Source organism: Marmota marmota, unplaced genomic scaffold (genome assembly GCF_001458135.2).
Source record: "Marmota marmota marmota unplaced genomic scaffold, marMar, whole genome shotgun sequence".
In the NCBI taxonomy this organism is placed as follows: domain Eukaryota; kingdom Metazoa; phylum Chordata; class Mammalia; order Rodentia; family Sciuridae; genus Marmota; species Marmota marmota.
This window is the reverse complement of record NW_026000101.1, coordinates 12,335,437-12,353,383: the sequence shown is the minus strand read 5'-3', so window position 1 is coordinate 12,353,383 and position 17,947 is coordinate 12,335,437. Positions and strand designations below refer to the sequence as shown.

The 17,947-nt window shown below is 34.3% G+C and overlaps 1 protein-coding gene across 3 annotated transcripts in view; it reads left to right on the top strand.

Annotated features, from left to right (window-relative positions):
* The first annotated feature begins 391 nt into the window (after positions 1-391).
* The window catches only part of Stx17 (syntaxin 17), a 56,654-nt gene continuing 39,098 nt past the window's right edge, over positions 392-17,947 (top strand). The window contains exons 1-3 of one of the 3 annotated variants that reach the window (XM_015492269.2): positions 392-480; positions 7,927-8,112; positions 15,092-15,157. In XM_015492269.2, the coding sequence (XP_015347755.1) occupies positions 7,990-8,112; positions 15,092-15,157 (189 nt within the window). In that variant the 5' untranslated portion in view covers positions 392-480; positions 7,927-7,989. Of the gene's footprint in view, positions 481-566; positions 591-622; positions 869-7,926; positions 8,113-15,091; positions 15,158-17,947 lie in introns of those variants that run through there. The other 2 variants (XM_048783305.1, XM_048783303.1) reach the window with 2 other exon arrangements.

The following is a 17,947-nucleotide window of genomic DNA, read 5'->3' as shown; positions in this document are numbered from 1 at the left end:
GCACTCCTACCTTGTCCACTTCACAGGGCTTTGAGGCGGGAAAAAAGGCACAACCTTTCTGAGTTTCCGTTTCTACGTGTAAAAAACAAGACACGAGGCCATCCCATCAATAAAATTCTAGATAGGACAGAGGAAAACATGCAGGAAAACTGCAAAATGCAGACAGCTATACAGATGTGAACTGCCTTACAACATACCACACAAAGAGACCTAAAAAACGCTGGTGCATCTCTTCCCGGCTCCAGTGTCACAAACCCACCTTTGTAAAGCAAGATCACTTTTTTTTTTTTTTTAAAGGTTGTGGTCCATAACGGTGTCCCTCGTTCGCACTCACTGCGCGCGCACCACCCAGCACCGCCGCCGGCCTCCAAGGACCGAAGGGGGCGGGTCTCATCCGGCCCCGCCCCTGGTGACGCCCCGCCCCGCCGCGCCTGCGCCTGCGCCGTGCGCACCGACCGGCCTCGAACGCCCCGGCGGGAGGTAAGGGGCTTTCGGGAGGCCTCCTCGGGTGCGTCGGACCTGACAGGCTATGTTGGCGGGGCACCGACCCTGAGCGCGGGAGGGACGTCTGGCGGGAAGCGGGACACTAGGTTGGAAGTGTGAGCACCGCGCGGGCTCCTCTCGGCTACAAGAAGTGGCGGAGCCTCACCCGGTTTCGTTTTTTGGTGGAAGCGGGTGTAGGCAGGCCGCCGACTGGGCGAACGGGATGGCTCCTGGAACTGTGGGGTGGAAGTACCTGGTGCCTACCCTGCCCGTGGCACACTGTGGGCCCCAGTTCGCCAGGGTCGCCCGCGTCTGGGTCCCGGGACCCGACCGCACACCTTTTTGCTGCTGGGGTGATTGGTGTGTGTGACCCAGTGTGACCCAGGTGCGCTGTGGGTGACACTGCGAGGGATGACGCGACGCTCATGGGTACAGTGGGGAGGATTGGAGCAAGAGGCCGGAGCTTCCTGTCAGCCAGACCAGGAGGTCGTTTCCAGAAGGTCCCACACCTAGCTCCCTCCATTCGATGTCCAAGGCCCAGAGAGGAGACTCCAGAGTGGGACCAAAGGCCTTAACCTTTGTCTCCAAATTCTGTACCTCTTGCATCAGTAAGAAACACAGAGCGACGTGCCCAAGAAAATCAGGCGCCACCACCATGCCCACATGTGAGATCTCTAGGCTCATCACTTTTAGGAAGATGTTCATTACTTTGGGTGAATGGTGTTGCCAGCGATTTTGAACTTTTTCTGGGAAATGGGATTTTTCACTTATAAATAACTTATTAAGTACTTTCCTTAGTTTTTGAGTACTTTTTCATCATCAGGAACTTGGGTGTCGTGTACCCATCCCCTTTTAGTTGTAAGCACTAAATGATAAAGTTTGTAAAGCACCTGGTGCACTCCTGGCACCTCTTACTCCAAGTTTTCCTACAAGGAAATGATTGCAGTTCTTTGGCTTATAAAAGTTTCTGTCTGTCTTCTATGAAACATTATTTTTTGTACATGAAAAGACTTCTTATTTTGAAATAATTTTACAATTACAGAAAAGCTACAAATATAATACAGGATTCTCTAAGTCTCCTGTTAATGTCACCATTCTAAGCACCATAGTACAATCGAAAGCAAGAAATTAATCTCAAAACAATACTATTAACTGAACAACTAACTTCCTTCTGATTTCATCATTTTTTTTTAATAGTAATGTTCTTTCTGTAGTCCAGAACCCAATCTAAGACCCCACATTTAGTTGTCATAGTTCCTTCATCTTTTCCCATCAATGACAATTGCTCACTCTTTTCCTGCTTTCATGACCTTTATACCTCTGAAGAGTCCTGGTCAGGTATCTTGTAGAGTGCCCCACAAATGGTGTTTTTCCCATGGTTTGTAATGATTAGATTAAGGTCATATGTTTTTGTTAGTACAAAAAGTGTATGTGCCCATTTTAGTTTTTTGTATCAGGGTACATGATATGATTTATGGCTTGTGATGTTAATCTTGATCACTTAGTTAAGATGGTGTCTGCTGGGATTCTCCACTACAAAGGTTGGATTTTCCCCCTTATAATGAATAGATAGATATCTTGGGGGAAAAACTTTTAGATTATGTAAATATCCTGTTTCTCCTCAAATTTCCCTTGCTAAACTTAGCATCCATTGGTGTAATTATTACCATAGTGTTTAAATGGTGATTTTCTACTTTTTTCATTTCTTCTTTATTTATTAATTGGAATTCTTCTATAAAAGAGTTGTACATTCTCCCCATTCATTTATTTGTGTTAAGCTATTTATTTGCATCGGTGTAGACCTAGTTATTTTTCTTTTATTTTGTTATTAATTGTTTCAGCTTTGACCATTGTGAATTTGTTTTTTGCTGTTGTTGTTTGTTTGCTTTCTGTACCCTTTTTATATGCTCTTCTCCTTTATTGAGAATGTCATTTCTTTCTGGCATCATAAAATGTTTCATATCCATTTTGTGTTGTCCCTGCCCAGACCCTGAATCAGGTTTCTTTTTTGGAGAATGGTGTTTAGATACCAACTTCTGAACTTTAGGTGTGCTCGTTGCTACTATTAACTGAACACCTAACTTTCTTCTGATTTCATCATTTTTTAAATAGTAATGTTCTTTCTGTAGTCCAGAACCCAATCTAAGACCCCACATTTAGTTGTCATAGCTCCTTCATCTCTTCCAATCAATGACAATTGCTCACTCTTTTCCTGCTTTCATGACCTTTATACCTCTGAAGAGTCCTGGTCGGGTAGAAAATGGTAGAGAAATATTATAAAATACTAGCTAGAAGGAGACCAAGAGTTGAAAAGCCTCTTGGGAGATTCTTGGAGACAGATTGTCTTTCCTGGGAGATCACCATTGCCGAGATAGGTTTTCCTTGTATACAAAGGGTGTCATTGTTTTTAGAGCCTTTTAGAAGACAGCTGTATATGTATCTACACATCCATGCACACAAGATGATCTATATTTATTTCTGTATTTTATCTACCTATATATATTTTAGGTTCAGCCCAATGATTCCAGTTCTTTTCTGACATCACCAGGTTCATCTAGTTTTGTCCCTTATTTTTAACTTATTTCTCTGACAAAAATCTGGCTCTCATGTTATGTGAAATATTTCCTTATTTGTTCAATCTTATTATACACATAAAGTAATTTCAGGATTTCTAATCTGTATCCCTATGAGAAACCAATTTACTAGCACACAGTGCAGTTGTTTTTGTCTTTAGCCTTATTATATTTTGTTAAAATATTGTTTTCTGAAGTTACTTATATTGTTTTATTCCCTATTTCTTTCCACATAGCTATGTTATTCATTTATAATACAGTTAATGATATTTTTAATAGTTTATGTTTCATTTTGGTTTTCTTCCACATCTTATTCTTGTTTTTAAATTTATATACACTTGCATTCACTCTTTGAAGTGTACAGTTCTGTAGGTTTTAACAAGTGCCTATAGTTGTGTATGTACCATCACAATCATAATAATTTCATAAGAATGATCTTATCACCCCAAATACTTTATTACACTTTTGAAAATATTAAACAATATTAAAATATTAAAAATAATATAACAACTTTACAGGAGTTTGGGAGATTAGGCACTTTTTTGTATTGCTTTATCTTTTCTCAGACATATTTTACACAGGTGAGCTCTTAATATGAATTTTTTTTATCCTCATGTTTTAATTGTACCATAAATATTACAGTTTTATGACTGAAAAATCAAGAAATGGCAAAATATATTTTCATTCATTATTCAATCATACTTGTAAATCACATTTAGATGTTGAATTAAGATCATCCCATTATAACTAACAAACATTTGAGCTATTTTATGATCACTAAACATTCTGTGCCAATAACATCATGATATCTGCAATTATTTGCATGCTATTATTAGTTTTATAAAGAAATTTTATTGTAACTTTAAACATAGAAAATGGTAGAGAAAAATTATAAAATACTAGCTAGAAGGAGACCAAGAGTTGAAAAGCCTCTTGGGAGGTTCTTGGAGACAGATTGTCTTTCCTGGGAGATCACCATTGCCGAGATAGGTTTTCCTTATACACACAAAGCTGAGGGACAAAATCATACAATATACCTGGAAATGCCACATTTGGAATTCGAAAAAGAAAGCTATTATACAACAATGAAGGAATGATGATAACAAGCCAAAATAGTTAATAATAAGGGATTGTTAAGTACACCACAAACTGATTAGTAGAAGACAAGACAGAATCACTTGAGTTACATCTCATCTGTTAAATGATACATAAGGTTTAGAGGCAGATGAATATCAAAGTGCATTTAGACAGAGGGAACATCATTCCAAAACTAGAATTACAGACATGGAGATAATAATTGACCAGGTAAGACAGATCTACTTATAAACATTTTCTTATTCAGATAATAGTGAATACTGAAAGGTTTTGTGTAGAGAGATAAGATACTGCAATTGGCTTATATATATGTGAGTGTGTGTGTGTGTGTGTGTGTGTATAAATATATATGTACACTTATAAATGTGTGTATATATATATATATATATATATATATATATATATATATATTAGTGATAACTCATAGGAAAAGTTGGAAAGGGGAAAGAATCTAAAGGCAGACAAATTAAAGATGTGTATCATGTGCTATGCATATTTTGCTGTTTGGGTGATAGGATTAAAATAGTGAATAAATGTTTTAGTTCAGATAGCATCTATTGAGCAACAGGTTATATTAGGAAACACTTCAATAGGAATGATAGTAGACCTCAAGATATTTTCCTATAGTACATAATCTGCACAGTAGAAGAAAGCACAAAAGGCAACGTAATAAACTGGGAAATGTTAACATTAGACAAATAATCTATATATTTGGCATATAATAGACTTTTATAAGTTAATAATAAATAGACATTCTCTGTAGTAAAACAGATGCATAACATGAACAGGTAATTCACAGAAGAAGAAATGCAAATGGCTAATGAATCAATCCTATTAGTAATTTAATGAATGCAAACTAAAGCAATGTGAGACACTTCTTTTTCCCCACCAATTAAATATCTAAGATATCTAAGAAGAAGGGAAATACCAAGTGAATTGGTTGGAATGTGGATAAATGGACATTGTGATATGTTGCTGGTGGAAGTGTAAATGGACACAATCTTCGTTGGGACATTTGGGAAAATGTGTGTAAATGTACTTTTAAAATGTGTCTTCCAAGAGCCCTCATCAGAAAAAGCCACATTGGCAACCTGATCTTGGACTTTTAGCCTCTAGAACTATGAAAAAAATAAATATCTAATGTTTAAAAAATGTGTCTTCCTAATATTTCTATTAGGTATTTTTTAAAGAAATAACCATAGGTGCCAGTATGAATCTATATGTAGAGAGAATAATTACTGTATTCTTTATAATAGTGGAAAATTGGGAAACTAAGTAGCTAACAATATGATTACATTATGAATCACATATATATGATGATATTTTGCTGCTATACAAAGTCATATAATAGGAAATTATTCACGTAGGAACATTTTTCTTATATTTAATCATGTTATTCAGAATAAATCATTTCTTCTTTTAGTCACTCATTTATTATATCCAGTACTAATTTATTATATTCAATGCTCCTTGCCATTCTACTCCTTTGAGTTTGTTTTCTTTATTGTTAAAATATGGCTTTAAGTGGGCTGGAGTTCTGGCTCAGTGGTAGAGCGCTTGCATAGCATGTGCAAGGCCATGGGTTCAATCCTCAGCACCACATAAAAATAAATAAATAAAATAAAAGTATTGTGTCCAACTACAACTAAAAAATATTTCTAAAAAATATGGCTTTAGTAATTCTTTTAATGAGGGGTTTTGTAATAAACTCTGTCTCTGTATGTCTGAAAATGATTATTTTGCCTTCACTGTGAATGATAATTTATCTAGGTATATACCAGCTTCCTCAGTACTTTGAAGATATTCCTATTTTTTGATATGTTGCTTTTATAAAAAGGTTTCTGCTTCTGTTGTTTACATTCATCTGTCTTATATCTCTAGTTTTCTTTTAAGATTTTTTTCTTTATCCTTGGTATTCTTCAGTTTCCTTTCTATATGTTTAGGTATGTTTGGTTTTTATTTATACTACTTGGGCTAATGTGTTTTTCCAGTTTGAGGTCTTACAATCTTGATTCTCTGCATGTTCTCTTTGAATAATTTATTTTCATTCTTTTCTTTATTCCCTATTTGTTCTTGATCCTGTCATTTTATCCTTTATGTCCATTATCTTCTTTTTAAAATCTCTTCATCTTTTTATTCATCTATGTTCTAAGTGATATCTTTCAATCAATACTTCTTTTTTTTAGCTATGTAGTTTACTGTTTAATCCATCTTTTGAGGTTTTATTTCTTGTCTCTTAGCTATAAATTTTCCTATTTTATTGGATTTGTAGACTCTCTGTTTTGACAATTAATTTTATGTTCCCACTTCCCATTCACTACTGCAGCAGTTTTGCCCTCTTTGTTTCTGGTGTTTGGAAATTTTCTTTTTAAAAACTTGTGTCAGACATAAGAACCAGATTACTAGTGGATAGGCAGTGAAGGCAGTTTTTATAACCAACACTTGAAGATTTTTCAGCTGTGAGAGAAAGAAGAAAAATAGACATTATTTAGAGTAGTAGCTCTTGATGTTTTTTTTGGGGGGGGGGTAATAGATCTCTTGAAAGCAATGGACTCTAAAGATAACAGGGATGCACAAAGTCTAAATGTGAACTCCTAACTCTCCGAACCCTGGGCTGACACCATAAGCCAATGGTATTAACCTTGTCAGCTTATATATATATATATATATGTATATATATATATATATACATATACATATATATGTATATGTATATGTATATATATATATATTTTTTTTTAATATGGGAAAGGTTGTATCTATTGAGATGGCATGTAAGCATGGTGTACAATAGTGGTTTTCAAGTTTGGCTAAGCAATGGAACCCATTAATTCACATAAGATGTGATAAGCTCCAATTTATAAAATAGATGTAAATAAATTTTCTGCAGCTGAAACAAGGCTTAGCTTCTGGAGCCTGCTCACTTCTAGCCCCTTCCCTCTCCTATCCTGGCCCTTGGACTTCCTGGGTATGATAGAAAAATGATGAAATAGAAAAATCCTCTCATTGTAGTGTCAGGAAACCTAATTCTTAATACAATTCTGTCACTGATTATTTGAGTCAGTTGCAATCAATATTAATCACTTTGTCAGAATGGGAAGTGTAGATCTACAGGACATCCCTGGGAAGAGTTCTGCATGTTAATATATTTGAAATATATAATTACATATTTAAATTTTGATGACATTAGAAGCACATTTTGATGCAAGCAGAAATATTAGAATGAATTTTTTCCTTCAAGTTTCACCATTTGGGCCGGGATTGTGGCTCAGTGGTAGAGCGCTTGCCTAACGTGTGAGGCACTGGGTTCGATCCCCTATACCACATAAAAATAAACAAATAAAATAAAGGTATTGTGAAAAAAAAAAGTTTCACTGTTTGACTCCTTTTTTAAAAGGTTATTCAATGTCCAGGATACATAAAACTTGCACTGCATACTCCTTTTTATAAAATATATTTACACAGAAAAAGGCTTGGAGAGACATACACTGAAATGTATAGTAGTTAACTAAAAATGAAGAGATCATTGTTAGTTTCATTTAATGTCTTCTTTTAGTTAGATTTCATTTATAAACCTTCTAGAGTGAATATATACAACTTTCATAAAGAGAAAAATATTTTGAAATGCATGGTTTCATAAAGAAAAAATAAGTCAACTCAAGTTCAGCACTAAGTTGAATACATATTTAGGATAAATTATAAATCTACCTAACTGTTGATTTAAACATAATGAAAACTGATTGAAAAACATTCTTAAGAAATTTTTCCCTTTTAGGTTTTTCTATATGAGTGGAGAAGACAGTTGCTGCAAGTGAAAGTGACATAACATTTCTCTAGGATGTCTGAAGATGAAGAAAAAGTGAAATTACGCCGTCTTGAACCAGCTATCCAGAAATTCACCAAGATAGTCATCCCAACAGACCTGGAGAGGTTAAGAAAGCACCAAATTAATATTGAGAAGGTAATCTTTTTCATTTTCTACCACAAGAAATTGTTACATAATATGATTTATATTTGTTGCATTTTTCAGCTAAATTAAGAATATTAGACAAAAGGCTTTGTTAAAATACCTAACTCCTGATGATTTAGTAACATTATTCATTTTTTAAGCTGGTGTTTCTGTTCTACAAATATATTTCTTTTTCTAAGGAAGTAGTGTAGGAATAGATTCTATGCCTTTTTAATTGTATATGTGGAGGTGTTAGGCAGTTAGTAATTAAATAAAAATAATGCACCATAATGTGAAGGAGGGGAACTTTGGATAATGGACCTGTTTAATTTCATTCAGCCCGTGGCAAGTTTTTTTGAACCTTGAGGGTGTTATCAGTCTAACTCCTATCCTTTTCAGGTGCAGATATATTAAAGAAGTAAATCAATTGTGTGACATAAGGGAATTTCCTTACTTGAGGAAAGCCTCAAATAGGTACATACTGTTTATATCTTTTGAGGAAATAGAAAGAAGATAGCTTAGTCTCAGGAACTATGGTGGAGATTGCATAGAATTTACACTGGCCAGGGTCTGGTGGATGGATTTTGGAATTTATGTCAACATCAAGTTTACTGAGCACTGAGTATTGACTTGGCAGGTTATGATCTCCTATTTGCTATGGGACAGTCCAGTGACATTTGTTCTTTCAAAAGGAACTCTACCAGTATAAGTTTAAAATTAGAGTTCTCCACTGGTGGTTTTCTTTTGATTTTTTGGTTGGGTTGGAATATGTGGTCATTAGGCCTTGACATATTAACACTCTTCATTGCCTTCAACTGAGCCGTTTATACCAGAAAAATGCCAGCTTTTTCTACCATGGATACCATGTATTTTCCAAGTACTACAGTTCTTTTAAAAATACAGAAAATAAGTGCCAGAAATACTAAATGGAAATTTCAATGCAAATATGAAACTGTCTCTAGAATTCAGGGTCAGTATTTTGTCATTCCTTAATTTCTTTCTTCTTTACTCATAAGCAATAGGTGATGCCATGACTTTTAAGGACGGTGAAGTAGTTGTCTGGTAAACTGGTTATTCTTGTCATGAATGGAAACAAATTAAAGGGTTCCACGCTTTGCTTAAGAAGAAGGCCTGGTTCTTTTAGCTCTATAATATATAAATAGACTTGTTTACTTTTGATCGATCATCTCCATGTAGAATGTTTGATAAGATGTGTTTCAAAGTCCTGACCTCATACTGAAGTGCTCAGTTACAAAGAATATGGGAATTTAGCAAATGAATTGATTCTGAAAGGTAGAAACAGGTGGATTATGGTGTATTTAAGGCCATTTCTTCCTTTTATTGTCATAATTACCTTTGAGCTTTGACATGTCTTAGAGTTCTCTTTTCTTATATTTATTCTATAAAAAATGCCTCCTGTCATTATCTCAGATCGTAGCCACTTGAATGACCAAATCAGTCATCATCAATGGCAAAGCCAGAATCCTGGGAGAAAGGTAGTTGAGATAGGAATGGGTCTCTTGTTGATTTCACTAATTGTGCCATGTGTCATCAGAAAATTATTCCAGGTTAGTTACATTGATTCCTCTTTGCCCAAACATTTACTATTAGTGTTTTGTGAAAGTTTTACTTTTTGTGAAAATTTCAGACATTATTAGAATAATTATAAGTGATATTATCTTAAGTCAAGCAGCTAAATTCATACTGAACTAGGCTTTGTTTTATATCCTTGATCATTCTACTATCTGTAGGACTTCTAGTTTAATAAGAAAGTAACATTTTGTATAGGATTGACTAGTTTATTTTAACGGTTATGTTATGGCAGTGTAAAAACATTTGAAAGCTGCAGTGCTCTGGACAAAAGAATTAAGAACTAATTTTGGACTCCAGGTGTCTGACAGTGCCTCACTTCAAAAAGCCATATTCTTCTTGTGAGAAAGGTGTAGAAAGATAAAATATTTATTATGCTGGCCATCAGTCATCCAATATGAATTTAAAAGAAGAAAGACTGAAGGGAAATTGAAGGTAAGCCTTAGTGGCGTGATTCTGCAACATCTGAAAACAATGAGAGTAGTGTGCTGTGGACACCTGGAGCTGTATTCCATAGGTCCTTCAGCATTTCATTTTATTATACATGATAAATTTTATTAACATGTAATCCTGAAATGCGAAGTGTTAGCACTCAGTTTGCTTGGCTAATGTAAGATAGACTTGAGCATAGTTAATAGGGATGACAAGATAGTAAGCTTGGAACATAACGTTCTTTGTTTTGTATTGTAGGGATTTGGGGGAAATTTTAATTTGTAGCACATACACAGTATTAGTTAGCATGTATTAGTTAGGATATGGTAAGGATCAAGTGAAAGAAAACCTCCAAATAGTATAAAAAATGGTAGAGATTTTGTGCTTTTGTTTTGCTTTGGTCTTTACTATCTCATGGTAATGGAGGCAGTCCAGGCCTGCAATGGCAGCTCAGTGGTCATGAAAGACCCAAGCTCTTTTTATCTTGTTCTCCATCTTAACTTGTTCTGTCCTGTATGTCAAATGTCTACTCTAGCACCAGCTATTGCATCCATGTTCCAGCTTAAATAGAGCTACTGGAAATACACATTACTGTGTATGTGTGTGTTTTTTCTCTCTTAATGTGCTTATGTACATGTACACACCCAAATACTCTCAACTTTTCAAAAGAATCCTTGTTTCATGGATCCAGTATCATATCATCTTTCTATAGTGGTATTATTTTTCAAGTCTTCTTCTGTTTCTTTGTTTTTCCTGAATGAGTCCTTCCTTCCTTCCTTCCTTCCTTCCTTCCTTCCTTCCCCCTCCCCTCCCCTCCCTCCCTCCCCTCCCTCCCCTTCCCTTCCCTTCTATAATATTATAGGTCTCCTTGGCTGGCTGTTGATTTTTAAGAGTGCTAATCAGAAGGTACAGGTGTGTGTATGTTTCTGCATGGGTAGTTGAATAGCAAGATAGAAGTGGGGACCTTGTCTAGAGAGGTGAACAACTGAAGATTTTGATGGGGAGCCACCAGATGCCAGTGTCTGTAGCTACTCAGGATACAGACAGCTTCTAGTCCTTGTTGTTGGGGCTGTTTATTTTATCAGAAGTGATGGTTGTGGTGGAGGTGGGGGTAGAAAAGTTGAAGGGGTGGACATAGTATAAATTTCGTGGGTAAGCAGAGAGCGGATCTGGTAAACAACCTGCTCCTTACATAAACTTTCAACCAAAGCTTCTGCTTTGTGCCCCACTACATACTTCCACTGGTGACTTTGGTAGCTGGTATCTCTGGTTCATAGCTCTCCTGGAGGAGAGCAGTGCTTTTGGCCTGTTCTCAGTGTCTCTTTCCCACAGAGTCCTCCACTTCTGCAGGCTGAAGTTCCAGCTTTCTCGGACCTGCTGAATCAGTTGCACATGTCTGTATTCTTTCTGGCTTCCAATTCTTTGTTAAAATTTCTTGTCATTTGATGTTTTCCATTGTATTCTCATTATTCATGTTAATTTATACCTTTTAGAGTTCCTTTTCCTCATTTAATGGGGCTTCAAAAAAGAGCAGAGATGAATGTTTGTATTCAAGCTCCAGGTGTAATGAGAAGGAAAATTATTTATTACAGGAAATAAATGTTAGCTTTTCATAAGTATTTATTGGTGTTTGTTGTTTGTTGTTCTTAGATTGTTAGCATTGAAGGATATGTAAAAATAGATTTTTAGTTCTCAAGAAGTTTGCAGTCCAGTTAAAGAAATAAGATTAGAAATATTAAAAAATGATGAGGTAATGTATAATTATGTGTGGAAATGGGTGGCATGGATTATACTATTTAAGCAGCATGAAAACTGAACTAAATGGTACAAAACCATACATAATCAGTCTTACTTGTTATTTATTTATCTGTGCAATTTTTTTCTTCATATTTATTTTTTAATTTATAATTACATTGAAAATCAATTTCTCTATTTAGTTGTTGAATATCTACTTACTGGATTGCATTGCTTCTCATGAGAAGTCTCTGTCATTCTTTGTTTTTTTTAATTATTATTTTTATTTATATATGACAGTGGAATGCGTTTCAATTCATGTTATACATATACAGCACAATTTTTCATATCTCTGGTTGTATACAAAGTATATTCACACCAATTCATGTCTTTATACATGTACTTTGGATAATAATGTCCATCACATTCCACCATCATATTCTTCTGTACTTCTGTACTCTAGCTGCTTTTAAGATTTTTTTCCTTTATCGCTTTTAAGTAGTTTTATAATATATGCATCAATGGGTTTTCCTTTCTGTTTCATTTGTTTGTTCTTTGAGCTTCTTGTATCTTTGGGTTTACGTTTTTTATCAAATTTGGGAAAACTTTGGCCACTTAATTTTTTTTAATTGTTTACTGCCCTTTCTCTCCTTCTTCTCATGAAATTTAACTATATGGAGAGTGTATTGTTTTTCTTTGGCCCATGACTCATTGATTCTCTGTTCATTTATCAGACCCATTTTTACTTTCTGTGTTTCATTTTGTATAGTTTATATTGTTATGTCAAGTTTACTAATCTTTCCTTCTACATTGTTTTATCTGCTTTAATTCCATTCAGTGCATTTTACATTTCAGATTTTTTTAAAAAATATTTTTTAATGTTGACGGACCTTTATTTTATTCATTTATTTATATGTGGTGCTGAGAATTGAACCCAGTGCTTCACACATGTGAGGCAAATACTCTACCACTGAGCCACAATCCCATCCCCTCAGATGTTGTTTTCTAACTCTAGGAATTCACTATTTTAAAGTGAATTCCTAGAGTTAGAATTTATGTCTCAGTATCCTTATATTTTCTTCTAATTCTAGAATACATGGAATGCATCATAATGACCCTTTTTAATATCTTTGTCTATTAATTCCATTGATTTTATCATGCCTGGGTCTGTTTCTGTTGATTTTATTTTCTCATTATAGATCATATTATTCTGCCTTTTTACACACATGGTGATTGTTTATTGCATGCCAGACATTGTGACATTTATTGTGTACTAAATAGTGATGAATTATTTTAAATATATTTGAACTTTGTTTTGAGGCACAGTTGAGTGTCTCAGGTAAGTTACTTGGGAACACTTTGATTCTTTGGAGGCTTTCTTTAAAGCTTTCTTATGTATGACCACAACAGCCTTGAGTTCAGGGTTAATTTTCCCCCACATTGGCAATACTTTGAAATAGTCTAGCTGATACCTAGTGTATTTGATGGTTTTCCCATTCTTTCTTGTGGTCACATAAAATGTGTCTGGCCTTTTGTGACCATTAGGAAGTATTCTACTGGTTTCTTTTCTGTGGTTCTTCTTCTGACTTCAGGTTCTTTCTTCACATGCATGTGCTAATCAGTACCCAGCTGAAGACTCAAAAGGAAAACCCTGATGTTCTCTCTCAGAGTAGTCCTCTCAGTTTTCTTCTCACCATGCAGTTCTCTCGTCTCTGGTATTCTACTCCATGAATTCTAGCCATTGGCCTCTACAAATGTTCAATTCTGCTTCTTTAATGTTAATTTTTCTTAAAATATCATGACAAATTAGTGATAAGTAATAAATTTCAAAATGGTTTATTCCCAAAAGTATATCTTTGGTTTCTTTTCTCAAACTTAGTTGAAGGAGCAGGTTGGAATATTAAATAAGAGGATCATGATAGGCCTTATTGAGAGAGTAAGATTTGAGAAAGCACATGAAAATCATGAAAGAATTAGTCTAGTGAATATCTTGGGAGATCATTTGAACAGAAGGAACAGCTACAGCAAAGGACTTAAGAAAGGAGAGAATCTAGTGTGTTTAAGGGAAAGCAAGGAGAGGCTGAGCAAGATAGAGAATAGTATGAATAAGCTCACAAGGGTAACAAGAAGAAGAAGGAATAAAAAAAAATACTATAACACTACCTAAAAAAGAGCATTCATACTGAACCTGATACTTTTCTTATAAATGAAAGTGTTTTGATGATATTTATGACTATATATTAAGCTTAATATATATATTAAGTTTAACCATTAGTATTTAGTTTTTAGACAATATAAAAATCTTACAAATATCAAGAGTTTATTTTACTGCATCATTCACTACCAAATTTAAAGAATATGAAGAACAAAGAATATAAAAATGTCCTAGACAAAATTTTCAGTGCTCTCCTCTTATGATTTATTATGTCTTTCATGCATGTATGCGGTATTTTCATTTTTTCTGTCTTTTCAAATCATTGCTAAGTTGATTCTGTTTCAGTGTAGAATATATCAAAAATGTCTTTAATGTCATTAGTCACTTCTCCTAACATTTTAATTTTTTGAATCTTTTATTTCAACTAAACATCATACGTGATATTTGGTATTGATGTTTATATGCTATATAAATGCTTTTCTATAATGTTATTACATTTTCCTCTGGTTCTTGTCAAATGAAAAAATTTTCATTATTATGCTTATGAAGTTTCTTGGATGATATTCTGAAAGCTAAATATTACTTTGGTAAAAACTGAAACACATATGTTACATCTTTAATCTCGTTTTTGTTTACTATCTAGTCTGCAGTCTCGATGTTACTTTTTTTCAAATTCAGATTTTAATTTTCAATATTTTGTACTGACAAACATTTAAAATTCATAGTACAAAACAAGAATGTATAAGGAATGGGGTTAATCTTTTTATTTTTCACATTCTCTTACATTTTCTTTCTTTATATTTTCCATCTCCAAAAGTGTTTACAATATTGACAAAAATACATATTTTTTCTATAAAATTAAATAACCTAGATCTGTTTATCTTTTGTTTCTTTTATTATTTCCTTTGTATGTAATATTATCAAAAACTTCCTACTTATATGGTCTTTGGAAAGTTAACTACTACCACCAAATCACTATCTTTGATATATTTAAGTTTGAGAGATTTTTGTGGTAACATGACAATGAAATAATCCTTTAGTGATGAAAAATTTAGTACCTTTTTCCTCTCTTTTATATAGTATCAACGGTGCAGAATCTGGGACAAGTTGCATGAAGAGCATATCAATGCGGGACGTACAGTTCAGGTAAGGCTATAATATTATTTCTGGTAAATCAATGTGAAAAAGTCAGTCTTGGAAAAGTTTTTGCTAAAATAATGCAGGTTGAGTGTCCAGAATGCTATGACCAAAAAGAGTTTTAGATTTCAGATTTGTGGGGTTTTTAGAATATTTGCATGTGTGTATTATGTTATCTTGGGGGTGACACCCAACCCTAAATAAGAAATTTATTTTCTGTTTCATATACACCTTTAACATATAGCCAGAAGGTAATGTACAATTTTTTTTTTTTTTTTACTGTACCTGTGTTCTGACTGCAACCTGTCACATGAGGTCAGGTGTGGAATTTTCTGCATATAACTTAATGTTGATTCTCAAAATCTTTGGAATTTTTGTATTGGGGTGGTAGGTGTATATTCCTCTGTGCCTGAATCCTTTTAATGTATTTGTTATTATTTCCATAAGGATACATTTTTTAGTAGGACTTTCTGAATCACGTATCGTACATATTTTTAAAATTTTATTTCATATTATCAAATTTTTCTACAGAATTGATACATTACCTTACTCCCTTACTCTCTCCCAATCAATACATTTTTCCAAAAACCTTTTGCTAAATTGGTAGGTTAAGATAGTGCTACTTTTTTTTTTTTAATTGCTTTGATAGGTGAAGATTTTTTCACATATGTCTTGGGCAATAATATTTCTTAATTGTCTGTTTATGTTGTTTGCGATTATTATATGCTGACATCTTTTATAAGATTACCTTATAATTTAAAATATATATTTATTCTATATATAATATGTATTACAAATACTCTTTGCTAGTTGCTTTTTTTTTTTTTTTTTTTGGTACCGAGGATAGTACCCAGGGGCACTTAACCACTGAGCCACATCCCCAGCCCTTTTTTGTATTTTATTTAGAGACAAGATCTCAATGAGTTGCTTTTCAGGACTAAGTTGCTAAGGCTGGCTTTGAACTCAAGATCTTCCTGCCTCAGCCTCCCCAGCTGCTGGGATTTAAGGCCTGTGCCACTGCACCTAACTTAGTTATTTGCTTTTGAAAAATTATATTAGACAAAGGTGCCAAGAACATGCATTGGAGAAAAGATAGCCTCTTCAACAAATGGTGCTGGGAAAACTGGAAATCCATATGCAACAAAACAAAATTAAACCCCTATCTCTCACCATGTACAAAACTCAACTCAAAGTGGATCAAGGACCTAAGAATTAAACCAGAGACTCTCCATCTAATAGAAGAAAAAGTAGGCCCTAATCTCCACCATGTGGGATTAGGCCCCAACTTCCTTAATAAGATTCCTGTGGCACAAGAATTAATATCAAGAATCAATAAATGGGATGGACCCAAACTAAAAAGTTTCTTCTCAGCAAAAGAAACAATCTGTGAGGTGAATAGAGAGCCTACATCTTAGGAGCAAATCTTTACCCCTCACACATCAGATAGAGCACTAATCACTAGGTTATATAAAGAACTCAAAAAACTAGATACCAAAAAACCAAATAATCCAATCAATAATTGGGCCAAGGACCTGAAGAGACACTTCTCAGAAGATGATGTACAATCAATCAACAAATACATGGAAAAATGTTCATCATCACGAGCAGTTAGAGAGATACAAATCAACACCACTCTAAGATTTCATCTCACTCCAGTCAGAATGACAGCTATTATGAAGACAAACAACAATAAGTGTTGGCGAGGATGAGGGGAAAAAGGTACACTCATACACTGCTGGTGGGACTGCAAATTGGTGCAGCCAAGATGGAAAGCAGTATGGAGATTTCTTGGAAAATTGGGAATGGAACCATCATTTGACCCAGCTATCCCTCTCCTCAGTCTGTACCCAAAAGACTTAAAAACAGCATACTACAGGGTCACAGTCACATCAATGTTTATAGCAACACAATTCACAATAGCTAAATTGTGGAACCAACCTAGATGCCCTTCAGTAGATGAATGGATTAAAAATGTGGCATATATACACAATGGAATATTACTCAGCAATAAAAGAGAATAAAATCATGGCATTTGTAAGTAAATGGATTAAGTTAGAGAAGAAACTGCTAAGTGAAGTTAGCCAATCCCAAAAAACCAAATGCTGAATGTTTTCTTTGATATAAGGAAGTTGATTTATAGTGGGATAAGGAGAGGGAGTATGGGAAGAATAGATGAACTCTAGATAGGGCAGAGGGGTGGGAGGGGAAGGGAAGAGGCAGGGGGTAATTAATGATAGTTGAATGTGATGATCATTATTACCCAGAGTCCATGTATGAAGACACAAATTGGTGTAAATATACTATGTATACAACCAGAGATATGAAAAATTGTGCTCTATATGTGTAATAAGAATTGTAATGCATTCCTCTGTTATATATAAATAAAAAAATTTAAAAAGCACTATTTATAAGCAAAAAAGAAAAAAGATAAGTTTAAATTATTTAAAACTAATTGTTAAAAATATATTTACATAGTTTTAAAAATCAAATAATCAAATATAATTAGAGATAATTATAGTATCCTGCTCTTCATTTCCAAGTCCTAGTTGGAAGAAACCATTGTGGACCTTTTTGGCCCTTCTTCCTAGTATTTACCTCTTTATTACTAAATGCCATGTATAGATTGGTATTTCCTGATTAGGTGTTACCTCTTTACTTCTTAACATTGTAGGTGGAGCTCTAGTTTCCCACTTTACTCTCCTAACTCCCTTTTCCGTATAAAATTACATATTTTGCAATCTGGTGAAATTAGTACTCAGTATCTCATTATTTTGATTATTGAGATATTGTTTTCTGCCA